Source organism: Bubalus bubalis, chromosome 9 (genome assembly GCF_019923935.1).
Source record: "Bubalus bubalis isolate 160015118507 breed Murrah chromosome 9, NDDB_SH_1, whole genome shotgun sequence".
NCBI lineage: Eukaryota > Metazoa > Chordata > Mammalia > Artiodactyla > Bovidae > Bubalus > Bubalus bubalis.
Window position 1 is genome coordinate 92536043 of NC_059165.1, and position 14884 is coordinate 92550926.

Sequence of the window (14884 nt, forward strand, 5' to 3'; positions counted from 1 at the left end):
ATGCCTTCTTTCCCTCCATCTTTTGAGTTTTTGGAAACGAATGCTATGTTAATTATGTGAAAAACAATTTCCTAATATATGTTAGGCATTCTTTTAGAAACTCAATGTAGAAAAATGAAAGCACTGATCTCCAGGCATATAAGACAGTTTAGAAGGACAGATAAGCATGTGACGGGTTCATCACCGTTAAACATGATACTGTTGCCAGGCACTGGGAACTGCAGAAGCAGACGAGAGTAATGATGGACAGCAATCCCCCTGAGATGAGCCTGGGACGTGGGGCCTGGGGCTAAGGTGGATGAAGTGGGGTGGCAGCTCTCCTGCAGGCTTTTGCCTGGTAAAAGCAGGTTCCTCCACCTGTTGCATTTGTGAGGCTCCTTGTTTGTGTTTTTAAAAATTCCCTTCTTAGTTACTACACTTTAGGGTGTGAATAAACTCTAGGTTTCATCCATCTGGCACAATTTATTTATGTTTTTTGTTTCAGGAAATCGAAGAGCCATCCATGGAGCCAGGTACTGTTAAATGAAAAACTTAGCATCGCGGGGTTTGGAGTCATTCTAATTTTCCACCTTCTCTAATTTGGAATCTTTAATTTTAAAAAGTTACCTTACTGTAGTATACATTGTTTTAAAGGTTTACGATCCAGAACATACCAGGATCATAGAGATTGGAAACCCAGCCATATCACCAGATCTGTGAAAGTGGCTGATTTCTCATTTTGTAGAACGTATTGGTGAGATGAGATTATCTCATGCCTTTTTAAAGGAACACAGCACTTAAACAGATATAGAGAGTTTGGATGCCTCTCAAAAGCCAATACCTCTTTACCCCACAAAGCAGATCTTGTGATATTAGGCAGTGTGTTAATTTTGTGGTTTTTAATTCAGGCAGTGCAGGCAGTGGTAGGGAGATACCTTTTAAAACATTAAGACATAACTGGATTCCAGAAGAAGAAAAGGTTTCTTCATGAGAATTCCAAACAAACACTATTCACTTTCTGGACTACAAATATCTCAGAGCACCGGTGGAAGAGATTCTGGTTTTCATGTCGGACTGTTCTGTTAAAAGAAATTCAAAGAAATTTGGAAATTGAGCTCTGTTCAGTGAATGGTGATACACTGAGTTAAGCAACTTGGACTTTGGAAGCTAAATTTGGAAGAGTCATATATACACGCCGACAGAATGAAGACTGTCAAGAATCAGCCAGAAGGTGTTGGGGGTTAAATAAGTCTCTGGGATGCATTCATTTCTCTTCCATGTAGCGTAGAGGCTTATTCTGTAGTCGGTCGGAGTGCAGGTAGTGTAACCAGTGTTGAGTGTGTGTACCCGCGGGTTTTCCAATCTCTGTGTAGCTAGCAGTTCTCTTCGTGTTAGTGTGGCCGCCGTGCCAGTTCCGCATTTGTGATTGCTTTATTTCCCTGGTAATTAAACCTTGTGCCATTCTATTCCTGTTAAATCCGTAGAAAATGAGAAAATACTCGACATTTTGGGGGAAACTTGTAAATCTGAGCCAGTAAAAGAAGAAGGTTCCGAGCTGGAGCAGCCATTTGCACAGGAAACAAGTAGCGTGGGGCCAGACAGAAAACTTGCGGAGGAAGAGGACCTTTTTGACAGCGCCCATCCGGAGGAGGGTGATTTAGATTTGGCCAACGAGTCAACAGCACACGCTCAGTCGAGCAAGGCAGACACCCTGTTAGCGGTAGTGAAAAGGGAGCCCGTGGAGCAGACAGGCGATGACGAGAGGACGGACTGTGAGCCTGTAGGGCTAGAGAAGCCAATTGAGCAGAGTAGTAAAGCCTCAGAGCACACGGAAGCCTGTAGCGAGGAGGCCGCGGAAGCGCCCCCGGAAGCCTCAAGCCCGGACCCCGGGGATAGCAAAGAAGACGTGAAGAAGTTTGCTTTTGAAGCTTGTAATGAAGTCCCTCCGGCTCCTAAAGAGTCCTCAGCCAGTGAGGGCGCTGATCAGAAAATGAGGTTTGTTTTTTCTCAGTTTTAGACCAGACGCTATCTCCTTTTCATTGGTCGTTTAATGACACACATGAGCTGTTTTTCTGCAATTGGCCAGCCAGACTGATGCAATTGTAGTTTACCTCTAAAGAATGTTTGATTTCTCTTTGTTTATTTTAAGCTGATTACATAATCTTTTTTCTTTTCTCAACCTATCATGGTTGTTTTCTCTAATTCTTCCTAATTATCTTTAGCCCAGCAGAATTAATTAACTCCTGTGGGTCTGAAATCTTATGGTTAGGTCAGATTTCCAATACACCTTTGTAGGGGTATCATTTTTTTCAGAACTAAATTTCGGGTAGGTATGCAACCTCAGCACATATTTTATAATTTTGAGTTAGTTTCCTCTCTGCTTCTTCCTTCTGGAGTGACATTGTCTTTTGTCTCTAGTTCTGTCGAAGATGACTCGGATACAAAAAAGCTTTCCAAAGAGGAGAAGGGTAAGTCAGCAAGGTGGCACCCCCGGGAGCGATGGTTCTAGTTGGCTCTAGCCGTCACACACCCATTTACACCTCACAGGCCTGTGAGCCTGTCTCAAAGCCTTTCTCCACTCTGGCCACCTGCTTCCTCACTGTGCGGGTTCTGGGTTGCAGGGCGGAATTGTCACTTTGATTTGATTTGGACACTTGATTTTGCCAGAGTCCTTTGAGCTCCTCCATCCTGACTTTCTGATTTGTGAACTTCTTGGACACAGTGACACACGCAGATGGAGAAAATGCTTTGAGTTTTCAGATACTGGGGTTTGGTGGGCCCCTGGTGTGGCAGATTTATCGACACCAGAGCCCTTTATTAATGTGCTGATTGAGAAATAGTTTTGCTGGCTGCTCCAGACTCATCCTTAATCGGTGTTCAAAGAAGGCCAGAAGCTGGGGAGAGGATGTATCTCAGGCTCCACAGTGACAGCTCCTGTCTTACATTCCAAAGTCACCTCACTGGGATGGGTGATGCCATCTGGTAGCTGATGGCTACACCAGCCACGGGCCCAGTGGGCCCTGACCAGTCATTAAGGGACATTGCCACTGGTTCTGTCCACCCTGTGGGCAGCCCTAGAACTCATGTCAGGACAGCAGGCTGGCCTCCAGCCCCAGCCTTCTCTGTACTGCTGGCCTCTAGAGCAAGCAGGGAGAGTGTCTGGTTGGGAATGACTCTAAGATACTTAAGACTCAGGATTTTGTCTGTATCTTGTTTTTGACCGGAACTTTCTTTTAAAATAGGTCGTAGCAGTTGTGGAAGGAATTTCTGGGTTAGTGGACTTTCTTCTACCACCAGAGCTGCAGATTTGAAGAATCTTTTCAGCAAATATGGGAAGGTAAGACCAGGGGAGGAGACTTGTGAGCTCATGCAGTATGGCCTCTATGTGGCAAATCATTGTCCCTGGCAGTGAGAGCTTGGAACACCTTGCAGTTCTTTGAACTCGCAGGTGCGTAGGCCTATGCTGGGTCCACCTCCACTCAAAGAGATGTGAGGCCAGTGGGAGTTCCCAGAGCCCACATCCACTTTGTATTTCTTTTGCTTCCCTGGCCTCCAAGCCACCAAGTCATTTGATAGTTTCCTGAGTCCGTTTCTCTGGCTTCCAGCCTTAAACCTAGGGAGGGAAGAATGTGGCGTGGGGAGTTCTGAGCAAAGGTACAGTCTGCCTTCTTCTGAGATGGTGATGATTACAGAACACCATGAAGCTGTAGAGAAATTTTACGAACAAGGCCTGTGGACCCGACCCCTATGGGCAGCCTTAGGCCCCAGCTCTGCCACATCAGGACAAGTTGCTGGTCCCATGGGAGCCTTGTTTCCGTACGTGGGGTTCACAGAGTTGCAGGAGCCCTGTCTTTGCTCCCTGTTTTCACCCCGTCCTGGATACCTCTGCCTGTGTCTATTCTGCCACACCTGCTTGTTTCGCTCTGTCCCTTGGCATGAAAAGGTGGGCATGATGCCCAGGTGGACAGCCCCCCCCAGCACACACACACACACACACACACACACACACACACACATTGAGTGCTGCCTTTCCTTCCTCCTTTTTCCACCTCCTCCTTCCAGTGCTTCTTGGACTCTTCTCCAGATAAGCTGCCGCACCCTTACTTCAATCAGTTTTTGACAAGTCAGACTTAGCACAGGCCTTGGGCCTTCATTCCCAGGATTAAAAAATGATAATGGAGAAAACCAACATCGTTTACCTTGGCTGTTTATGTTGAGGAACTAACAAGGAAAACTAAACTTGACTTAACTTAAAATTAAACTTGCTTCTCATAGACACTCATGAAACCCTGGCCTGTGTAACTCCGTAGGGCCCATCTCTTGATTCTGCAGTGGCCATTGGAGCAGACATCTGCTCCCTGCAGGGAAGTTTCCGTCTGGAACCTGCAGTGTCTTGGGTATACTGCAGGCTTATTGCAGCTTGAATAGGGCACCAGGCCCCTTGGAAGCCTTCCTTTGGGGCTAAGACTCCATGTGGCAAAATGAAGACGAATACCAGCCACTATTCCTGGCTTCAGTGGGACCTCTTCTGAGCTGTGGGCCTTCTGCCATTAAAGGGTGTCCCTAGCATCAGCTTGCTGCTGTGGTTGGGCCAGTTAACTAGCATCTAGCATGTACATCTAGCATCTAGGATGTATCTGTAGCACCTTAAACATCTCCTTAAATTTTGTTTTGTGAGTATGGTGGGCTCTGCATTCCAGAGTGCTCTTTGTAAACCTGTCCTGTGTCCCTCTCCTTCTGTAGGTGTGTCTTCCTACTTCACTGTCCGTCTGACTGACTGCATATTCAGAAACATTCCTTTCAAGGTTTACATTATTAACGGAATTCTGACAGGACACTGCCTTCAGCTTCACTCCTCTCTCCACCTTGCTGTCATCCTAGTCCTCTAGAGAAACAGTCAGAATGGAGTAGGAGCAGTCAGGCCACAGCATTACCCTCCCCAGCCTTTAAGTACCACTTGTTGTCAACCTGTTCTCAGTGTCTCTGAGGAGTGGGGTGAACTAGCATGAACCACAATTGGGGTCTGTGTGGGGTCTTCATGTCTGAGCTATACTTGTGTGTTTTCCTTCAAGGTGGTGGGCGCCAAAGTTGTGACCAATGCCCGGAGTCCTGGAGCACGCTGCTACGGCTTCGTTACCATGTCCACAGTGGAAGAGGCCACAAAATGCATCAACCACCTGCACAAAACAGAGCTCCATGGGAAGATGATCTCAGTGGAAAAAGTAAGGGGCCATTTTCTTCCCGGGATAAAAAGTAAGGGGCCATTTTCTTCCTGTGATGTGACCATGTTACAAAATCAGTTAATACTCCCAACTGATTCTTTTTCACCTGATTCTCTTTCCCAGGTGATAAATGAACCTGCTGGGAAGAAAACTTCTGAGAGAAGAGAAGGGGAGAGGAAAAAAGAGAAGTCTAGCAGTGCTGACAGGTATGAGTCTTCTCGAGGGGATTATGGCCAAGATGACCTTTCTCTTGATGTCTTGTTCCTCACTTTTCCATGGGTGGGAAAGGCTGTGAGGCTTTTACCCCCTTGCCTTCTGTGCACTTGTTGGAGGATTTTCCCTCCAGTCCTCAGAGGTGTCTCGAGTTCCTCTCCTAGGCTGCATGTTCTCCGTCCTGTGGTTGCCTCCGAGGCAGCCCCATCCTCACTCAGTGCTCATTGCAGGAGTCTTGGCTGGGTTGTTCCCTCAGTGTTTCATCTCACACATATCTGTATCTGCATGCCATTTACAGATCTGCCAACCTCAAGAGGGAAGAGAAGGCTGACAGAAAAGATGACGCTAAAAAGGGTGAAGACGGGAGTGGAGAGAAGAGTGAAGACCAGGATGATCAGAAACCTGGCTCTTCAGAGCGCTCTCGAGCCACAAAGTCAGGTAGCTGACCAGTGGGTGTGAGAGATTGCACCCTGGCTTCTGTTCCTGGCTGGTGTGGTTAATGGGCAACACAAACTACATTTGTTTTCCTTGAAGTTGAGTAGTTTTCTCTCAATACGAGGTGTCCCTTCTTACCTGACTCCTTTCTTCCTATAGGAAGCCGAGGAACTGAGCGGACAGTGGTGATGGATAAATCTAAAGGTGTGCCTGTTATCAGTGTCAAAACCTTGGGATCCAAAGAGCGAGTGAGTATTCTTTTCCTGCCTGGGTTATTTATTTCCTTTGACAGTTGTGTGTTTTAGGGGATTCTTGAGTGTAATTTGAGAAAAGCTTGTCAGTCTTCTGAAAACGGAGGGTTTTTCTGAACTTTAAAATTGAGAAGGTTTAAAGGCTTTCCTTCATAGTTTTGGTAAGAATTACTGCCCTTTAAAAAAAAAAAAAAAAACTCTTTCGAAATTCATTTATGGATGTGATTAGCTTTATTTGCCTGCATCTGGGCACAGCAGTCCACGTTCATTGCCGGCCTCAGGTTTCAGCAGCTCTCCATTGTGCGTTCGTAACCCACACTTGCCAGAGCCGGCCCTCTGGCTGCCTCTGCGCCCAATCTCCATCTTACTCATTCCGTGCATTGTCTCCGTGCAGACGCTCCATAGAGCCACAGAATCCACAGAGTCCCCATCTTAGGTTCTTACCACTTCACTCTGCCTGCTGTTTTAGGGTCACGGGCAGCTCTGGATGTTCATAATTCAATTCTTGACAGCCTTACAACTAGGATGGATGTGGGCCCAGGTCCCCAAGACTACCCACATTTCCAGAGCCATTCAGGGTCCACTGGGCTCAGCACGTAGTTGTAGTTATGCCTAAGGTTGGCTCCAGTGATGCAGGGAGGTCACACAGCCAGGCAGGTGGGGAAAGCCCCAGACAGAGTCTGGAGGGAACTCTCCTGGCTCCCTGTGGTCTCCTTCCCGAGATGGCTCCCCAAGCAGGGACAGTGCAGCAGCACAAGGGTCATGCTTCTGCCCAGGGAGCCCCGTTACAGCCTCAGTTCCCAGGCTTTTTACTGAGGCTAGTCACATACGTACCTTCTCCTGACTCCCAGAAGGAAAGCAGTTGTTCAGCATAAACCATCGTTTGCATGGTCAGGGCACAGTGAGCCATCTTTGCCAGTTAACTGTTGGCTCTTGCTGCTGCTGCTAAGTCGCTTCAGTCGTGTCCAACTCTGCGCGACCCCATAGATGGCAGCCCACCAGGCTCCCCCGTCCCTGGGATTCTCCAAGCAAGAACACTGGAGTGGGTGCCATTTCCTTCTCCAGTGCATGTAAGTGAAAAGTGAAAGTGAAGTCGCTCAGTCGTGGCCGACTCTTAGTGACCCCATGGACTGCAGCCCACCAGGCTCCTCCATCCATGGGATTTTCCAGGCAAGAGGACTGGAGTGGGGTGCCATTGCCTTCGGGTACTCTAAATACCAAGGTTCCCACCACTAGCCTCAGGCCTGCCATGTTAACCTGTGCTGGCCTGATGACCAGCCATTTAACTTAAGCTCATGAATGTTGTGGACTAGTTACAAGCTGAGAGTTCTGTTACGGCATTTCATTATTGCACTGTGTTTCTACCACTGTTTTACTGTGTCAGTGTTTTCCCCTTTGTTGTTGTTCTTTAGTTTCTAAGTCATGTCTGGCTGTTTGGGATACCATGGGTTGTAGCCCACCAGGCTCCTCTGTCCATGGGACTCTCCAGGCAAGAGTACTGGAGTGGGTTGCCATTTCCTTTCCAGGGGATCTTCCCGACCCAGGGATGGAATCTGCATCTACTGCATTGGCAGGCAGTTTACCACTGAGACCTGGGAAGCTGGATTTCCACCCAGGTCTCCTGAATTGCAGGCAAATTCTTTAACTACTTTATAGTAAATGATGTAAAATGGCAAAATAGAAATGTACATTCAAGGGCTAAGAACCACCTCAAAAATGAATGCACTCGGCAATCCTTAGACTTAACAGTAGCGGCCTCCTTAATTGGGCATCACTGCGTGTTTAATATTGAAGAATGTGTTTTGAATGGAAAAGAGAAAGTGAAAGGAAGTTTGTTTGTTTCTAATATATGGATTCTTTCTGAGAAAATCCTGTTTTGCGTGTTGACTACTGAAAGTACTCGATGGGTCCCACTTTAGAATTAAATGGTAATGAGTCTGTGACTCTGGATTTTAGTGAGCCAAGGTGAGGTTCTCTGGAGAGAAACAGTGTTAACCTGATTGTTTCATTCACTCTTCAGCTTCATTTCTGATCTTGTATGCTTAGGCCAGGACACATTTGATTTCTTCCTACCTTAACTATTCAATGCTTCTTGGTAAACCAGGTATCCAAGAGTCAGGATCGAAAATCGGGCAGCATAGAAAAGCAGTCTGTTGGTTCCTTTGATAAAGTCAAAGAATCCAAGAAGTCTAGAGAATCAGAGTCATGCAGGTGAGTCAGGATCTAGGAATGATGGCTGGTTTGGGTGTTGCCCTAGACTGGTGATAACTCTATTCTGGGAGGATTTTTTTCATGTCCCGGAGGGCGGAATGTTGCTTTAAACCTTTGCTCCTTGGCTTTATCTTCAGATGTCCTGTGTACAGGCTTTCTTCTTGTGATTTTTTTTCAAACTATCTTCTCAGGTAGATATTCTCAAGATTCTGGGAGGTAGCAATGACAAGGAGATGGAATGCCTTCCTGGAGCTAGTTAACACAACATACCAAGTTTGCTGCAGAACCCATCAATAGGGAAAAAACAGTGGCACAGACCCAGTCAGAAAACTGAGAGGTCCCACCCTTCAATAAGCCCAATACAAGATCCTCATAATTTTAAAAAACTAAACACAAATCCTGTCAATTATATTGAGCAACAGTTAATGTTTTTTGTAAAAAAAAAAAAAATTAAAACCATTAGTAAAAACTCTAGTAGAAGAGTGAGAAAGTAGAAGTGAGAAAGTAGAAGAGAGAGTAGAAAAGTGAGAATTTTCTCCTGAACAAGCAAAGGCAACAAGCAAAGAAAAAATAATGTTTTGGTAAAGAAATTGACAAATAGTTCACTAGAAATGATGTAATTGGCAAATAGATCAGTGTGCATGTGGGAACTTAACATGATAAAAGTGACATTTCCCATAGTGAGACAAGGACAATGTCTCTCCAAAATGGCTTCAGGTCATGTGGCTGGCTTACATCACTGACACAGTGTCAACATAAACTGCTGGCTGCACATAAAATTAAAAATTAAAGCTATCCTCATGATGCAAAAGTAAGTGAATTTATGAACTTGAGCTTTTGAAAGGACTGACAATTTATAATGGTGAAGTAGACTAAATTTAAATTTCACTTCAGTGCACTGAGAGACCAAAGAGAAGGTCCAGAGATGTGTGACAGATGGGAGTAAAGATGATTTGAAATAAATAAGCAAAAATTAATCTGATAGCAAGAATGACAGAAGGGGCTTTTCAGCCTTACCAGGGATCAGGAACATGCAGATGAAAAGTTCAGTGAGACTGGTTTTCCATCTGTGGGTTTGATGGGAATTACAGTAGGGGAGATGGTGCTTGTGGTGGTAGGAGAGGCGTGTTCAGGGGCAAGTCAGCCTGGAGAGTGTTCCAGACCCAGTAACACCACAGCCCCCCTACCTGAACCTGTGTGGACGATAATGGGGGTGGGGCAGCCATGTCCCTGAGGCTGGGAACAGCCAGAAGGCTGACATCTGCAAGTGGTCATGTGGACCCCCACCTCCCCACTCAACGGGCTCCTTCCCAAAAGCATAGTGCACCTGAACAGATGGTGCTGTATGGGGTTCAGGCCATGGTACCTGAAGCAAGGCAGCCACATAATAAAGAGAAGATTAGACATTCCTGCTGGTACAATTCTGTGTCTGCAAACACAAAGATGAACAGATCACCTGGCAGCTGTGCAGTCAGGAGGAGACTGTGATAGGCACCATCAGTGTCACCTGCAAAAGGCCTGTCAAGTGTCCCTCGCGTGAAGGGGGGTCCTGCACAGCCTGCCTCCACCAGCGGTTGGCCCTTGCTTGTTACCAAGTGTACCTTCAGGGCTAGGCTCCCCCCGTCCTGATCCCACTCCGGGGCGCTGCCCGCACTGCTGCAGCTCATGAGCCCTTGCAGCCTCTACTCTTCGCCTGCAGGGTGCGAGAGCTCGGTGATCGAGAGCAGTACGCACAGGCAGCGCTGGAGCGGCAGGAGCACGAGGAGCTGCTATTCGCCCGAGAGAGGCTGGCCTTCCAGAGACGCCTCCTGGAGAGGGAGCGCATGGAGCGGGAGCGGCTGGAGCGCAAGCGCATGCGCGTGGAGCTCCTGCGGCGGCGCCAGCAAGACCTACACTATGAGCAGGAGCGGAGGCCCTATGACGATGGGCGGTAAGCCACACTGCACCTCGCTGCGACCTCTTAGGTGTCCCGTGGAATTTAGAACTGTGCCTTGCTCTCCAGAGCCTTGTTAACATGGGCTTTTTATTTAAAAAGCACGAGTATTTGCTACAGCTCAACTTGATACTCTGTACTTTATTTGGAAACCTGAGATGGTTTGATGTTGATGGAGAAACGGTGAAAGTTGTGCTTATTAAATCATTAGGTTCGAGTCCCAGTACAGGCTGTCCCCCCAGCCCCCCGAGGAAGTTCAGACCCCCACAGCAGCACATAACACAGGGTGCTGGTCAGGTGATCAGGGACCAAAATGTACCTCCTGGGCACCTTCCATGCTTTGAAATCATTGTCGTTATTCGTGTTGGTTCATTCTATTAATAAGGTTTATTTTAATTCCCCAGACATACTGTTTTGACACACAAATACTAAAACACTAACCACCAGTGAAAGGCCTGTTTGAGACCTTGCTGTGAGGAGTCTGGGGCAATAATCCTAGGGCTGATCCTATGAGAGCTTTTCCACATGGATGGTGACTTGGGGGAGACTGCATGGTGTGCGTTTGTTCGTTTTAATCTGTCCCTGTGTAATGTAACATCGAGACTTCTGTAAAGGGTTTTTAAGATGTCTTAGGATTTTTGTGCATTTTACAAAATATTGATGGGAGAGTTTGTGAAGATCATAGAATGTTTTTGAACAGTTATATCTCAAGTGCTACTAGTCCTCTGCACTGGGTGTTTCCTGGGTCAAGTCTGCATGGGGCAACTGTCCTAGTAGACTGGCTGACCCTTGTGGCTGTGAGCGGTTCCCAGAGGAGATCTGACACCCACTTCTCTGATCCCCTTCTGTAAGGAGACCTAACTTCTCTGTGGGGGACTTGGGCATGTTGGGTAAGAGAATAGAGCCCTTCAGTCACATCCCATATCACCCTTCCAGGCACTCGCAACTCAAGTGGCAGAGAATGGCCTCTATGGACACAGTTAGTTCTCGTTCTGTGAAGTGATGGGGCAGTTGGACAGTTGAGGGTTTAGTTTACCAGCTTCCACAGAGGTCGTCCATTAGGAAGGGGAAATGCACGTCCTCCTTTCTTGCTTCTCCTCTAGGCGAGATGATGTTTACTGGCCAGAAGCTAAGCGGACAGCCCTGGATGAGCGCTACCATTCTGACTTCGACCACCAGGACTGCTTCCACAACTTTGATCACAGGGACCAGAGCTGCTACCCTGATCACCTAGTTGACAGGTCAGCCACTGACCCTGCCCACCTGATGCATGTCTTTGTCCTGGTTCATTCTCTCTCTTTTTTAACCTGGACCATTTTCAAAGTCTTTATTGAATTTTTACAATATTTACCTTTTGGGTTTTTTGGTATTGAGGCATGTGGGTGTTAGCTTCCCAACCAAGGAACCCCCGCCCTTCATTAGAAGGTTAAGCCTTGACTACCCGACTACAGGGACATTCCAGTCCTGGCTCATTCTTTTTTTGGTCCAAGCTCAATCTTAATGACGAAAAGCTCCAGCGGCCCTTCTGGGTTATAGGTTTCTAGGTTGCAAGCCCACTCGAACCAGCAGTTTGTTTGTGAATTACCTGGGTTCAACTCGGGAAATGTCTTCCATTCGGGAATCTGACTCCCTGTCGTTCTCCTTATGCTTCCATTTGAATTCCCTTTTTCAGGAGAGAAGGTTCAAGGTCAATCATGGAAGAAAGAGAAGAACAGGTAAGTTAGGAGCTGTGATTGTAGCCAGTACAGTCAATTCTTCAATTCTGTGTATGCCTCCTGGAAACTGAGGCGCAGGGAGGGGACGGTATCTGTCATACGGCCCTGGGAGCAGCGCTCTGAGGCCCCCCGGCTGGAGAGGGTGCAGGGCACAGCGAGGGGCGGTGTCAGTCCTGGGTCTCACAGCCCGGCCCCGCGGTCCCTGGCAGTTAGGGCCGGGGAAGTTCCTCAGCCTCTGGCGCCACCCCGGGGCCCCGGGCCGCCTCACCTTACAGCCGTTCTATCAGGACACTCTTGTTGCCGCCCTTGTCCAGGTTCCCCTCCGCCCGCAGGTCGCCAAGCCGTCGCGTCCCGATTTCCGAGACGAACGCGGCCATTCCAAAGTCGGTGGCCCCTACCAGAGTACCATCCTAGGTGTCTTGTCTCCACCAACTACTCCCCACCGCCAGCAGCTGTAGCGGCTCTAGCACAAAATGGCGCCGCCTGAGAGGAAAAGGCACTCCATTCCTCCCGCCCCGCTTTTTCCGGCCGCGCCTGCGCGACGGCCTGATCAAACTTAACAGCTCTGGCGGCAGGCCACAGCCGGCAGGCGGTGTGACCGCGGTACGCATGCGCCTCGGCCTTTCGCGGCGGGAGGCTGGCGAGTAGTAGTGCGCCGGCGTGCGTCCCTCCCAGGGCTGCCACCGCGCATGGGCAGACGCGGCCGGGAGCGTCGAACCCGCGCCGGATACGCCTGCGCAGAAGCGAGTCGCACAGGGGCGGCCGGAGCGGTTCCCTCGCAGGCGGCGCCATTTTGTGCTGAAAGCCGAGGTAAACCCGGCCGGGTTCTCTGTGAAGTAGTCGGCGGAGCCAGGGTCCCTGGAATGGCGGAGTCTCTGTCCGGCTTAGGCGATTCTGGTGCGGCGGGCGCAGCGGCTCTGAGCTCCGCCTCGTCGGAGACCGGGACGCGGCGCCTCACCGACCTTAGGGTGATCGATCTGCGGGCGGAGCTGAAAAAACGGAACCTGGATTCGAGCGGCAACAAGAGCGCTTTGATGGAACGGCTTAGAAAGGTAGAGCTGGGACCCTGCGGTGTGTGGGAGGTGGGCCGGGGAACCCCGGCGGCCGCTTCGGGGGGCCTCCTGGCCCCGGGGTCCGTTTGCGGCCTTCCCCGGGCCTGCCCCCGCTTCTCTTGAGGCCCGAGCGGGATCGCCGAGCCCCGGCGGGCCCAAGTTCAAAGCCCAGCGCTTCATCGGAGCGAGAACAGGAAAATCTCGACGCGAACGGGGGAAGTTCGAGGTGGCGGGTGACATGGGCCGAGGGCTTGTGTTATCCGCATCAGCCCCTGCTTTTTAGGGTTTCCTTCGGCTGCTTTCATCCCAATGTCTAAAAGTGAATGCGGAACCTGAAATCCTCGCTCCGCCGGGGGAGTCAGGGGACTCGGCCAAGGTCACTCGGCCGGGGAGGGGAGGTCGAGATTTGAACCCTGGCCGGGCGATTTTCTGAACGTGTGCTGGTTGCGGGGGCCTCCTCTGGGGCGAGAGATGCTGCCTAATCCGTTAGGGCCTAGAAGCCGAGAATAGGGGGGGTACTTTACGAAGTAACCGTATTAAAAGGGTATTTTATTGGGAGCGGGGTTGGGGGGAATGGCTTAGGGATTTGTCAGCACGGGCTCGGGGGCTCAGCCTGGAAGGGAAAGTGCTGTTTGTAATAAAGACCAGAAATGAAACCTACAGTTAGACTTAAGAACCTAAGGACTCTGCCAGTCTCCGTGACTCGATCTTGAGCGTGGAAGACATTTTAACTCTCTCTAGGCCTGTTTCTCCTTGTGTCCAAAAGAAAGAATTCTTTCGCGTTCGGATTAAGTAAGATGGCATAAAATGGGCTTGGCGTGCTGCCTGATACATGTGAACGCTTGAGGGGCAATCGCTGCCACAATTGACTGTTCTCTCTGTATCACTGTTTGGTGGGGGTGGTTTAGTCGGTAAATCGTGTCCGACTCTTGCGATCCCATGGACTGTGCCCGCCAGGCTCTTATGTCCATGGGATTCTCCAGGCAAGAATATTGGAGTGGGTTGCTATTTCCTTCTCCAGGGGATCTTCCCTACCCAGGAATGGAACCTGGGACTCCTGCATTGCAGGCACAGGATTTAACAACTGAGCTATGAGGAAAGCCCTAAACTCTTATAACAACTAGAGGTACCACTGTTTGGTATTTGCAAACTGGGGATTCTGACCCCTTCTTGCCAGGTGGGATTTTGAGGGATGCGTTTGAAAAGTAGGGAGTTAAGAATTTGTGCTCTTCCGCTTTCCTTGTGCTGTCTGATTCTGGTGAATTCTTTGTTTTACCGTCTCTCAACTCTTGTCCCAGGACTTCTCCTCTTGTGATCTCTAAGCCTTGTCACCTATCCTCCCCCCACCTTACTTCCCCAAGCAGTACAGTTTGTGACTCATTCCACCTTCTCTTGCCTCACAAACAGAGGATCAGGGTTTTATTTATTAATTTCTGTTTAGAGGAAGTGAGGGTAATTTTCTATTATCCGGTTGAGGAAGTTCAGGCTTGAGAGTGATGAGTTATTATGCCCCGAGTCAGTGGGGCATTTGTAACTCTAGTGTGTGTTTCTTTCACTGTGGATACTGACTCCCGTCTAACACGACAGGGCAGGCAGTTCACCACTGAAGTGTTTACCTGGAGAGTATGCAAGGAGGGGATGGTTGGCACCCAGGGACCTGTGATCCGTGTTACTAGCTTCAGGGCCTCCTGTCAACAAAGCCAAATTGGAGGGCTTTAGCCATTATTCCCCCAGATAATCCACAGGCCTTTGATGCTGATAGAGCATTGAACCTCCCTGTCAGGTTGGTGGTTGACACTGGTATGATCTCCACTAGGATCTCTGAGAGGAAAAATCCATCCCTTCTTGCTCTTCTATTAGGGATGTGCTCAAA

General features: G+C 48.9%; 1 protein-coding gene and 1 long non-coding RNA gene across 7 annotated transcripts in view; one reads left to right on the forward strand and one right to left on the reverse strand.

Moving 5' to 3' along the window:
* SAFB (scaffold attachment factor B) overlaps positions 1-14884 on the forward strand; it is a 61447-nt gene that overhangs the window by 18688 nt on the left and 27875 nt on the right. For 3 of the 6 annotated variants that reach the window (XM_045166644.1, XM_045166643.1, XR_006641428.1), the window contains exons 6-17: positions 485-512; positions 1464-1974; positions 2398-2447; positions 3222-3316; positions 5052-5201; positions 5325-5407; positions 5713-5852; positions 6009-6097; positions 8205-8311; positions 10011-10241; positions 11348-11485; positions 11917-11959. In XM_045166644.1, coding sequence (XP_045022579.1) covers positions 485-512; positions 1464-1974; positions 2398-2447; positions 3222-3316; positions 5052-5201; positions 5325-5407; positions 5713-5852; positions 6009-6097; positions 8205-8311; positions 10011-10241; positions 11348-11485; positions 11917-11959 — 1665 coding nt within the window. Of the gene's footprint in view, positions 1-484; positions 513-1463; positions 1975-2397; positions 2448-3221; positions 3317-5051; positions 5202-5324; positions 5408-5712; positions 5853-6008; positions 6098-8204; positions 8312-9990; positions 10242-11347; positions 11486-11916; positions 11960-12677; positions 13012-14884 lie in introns of those variants that run through there. The other 3 variants (XM_045166645.1, XM_045166647.1, XM_045166646.1) reach the window with 3 other exon arrangements.
* Positions 7865-12530, reverse strand: LOC123466175. The gene is made up of 2 exons (XR_006641430.1): positions 12228-12530; positions 7865-11907 (listed from the first exon to the last, which is right to left on the reverse strand). It is a non-coding gene; the product is annotated as an uncharacterized LOC123466175 (long non-coding RNA).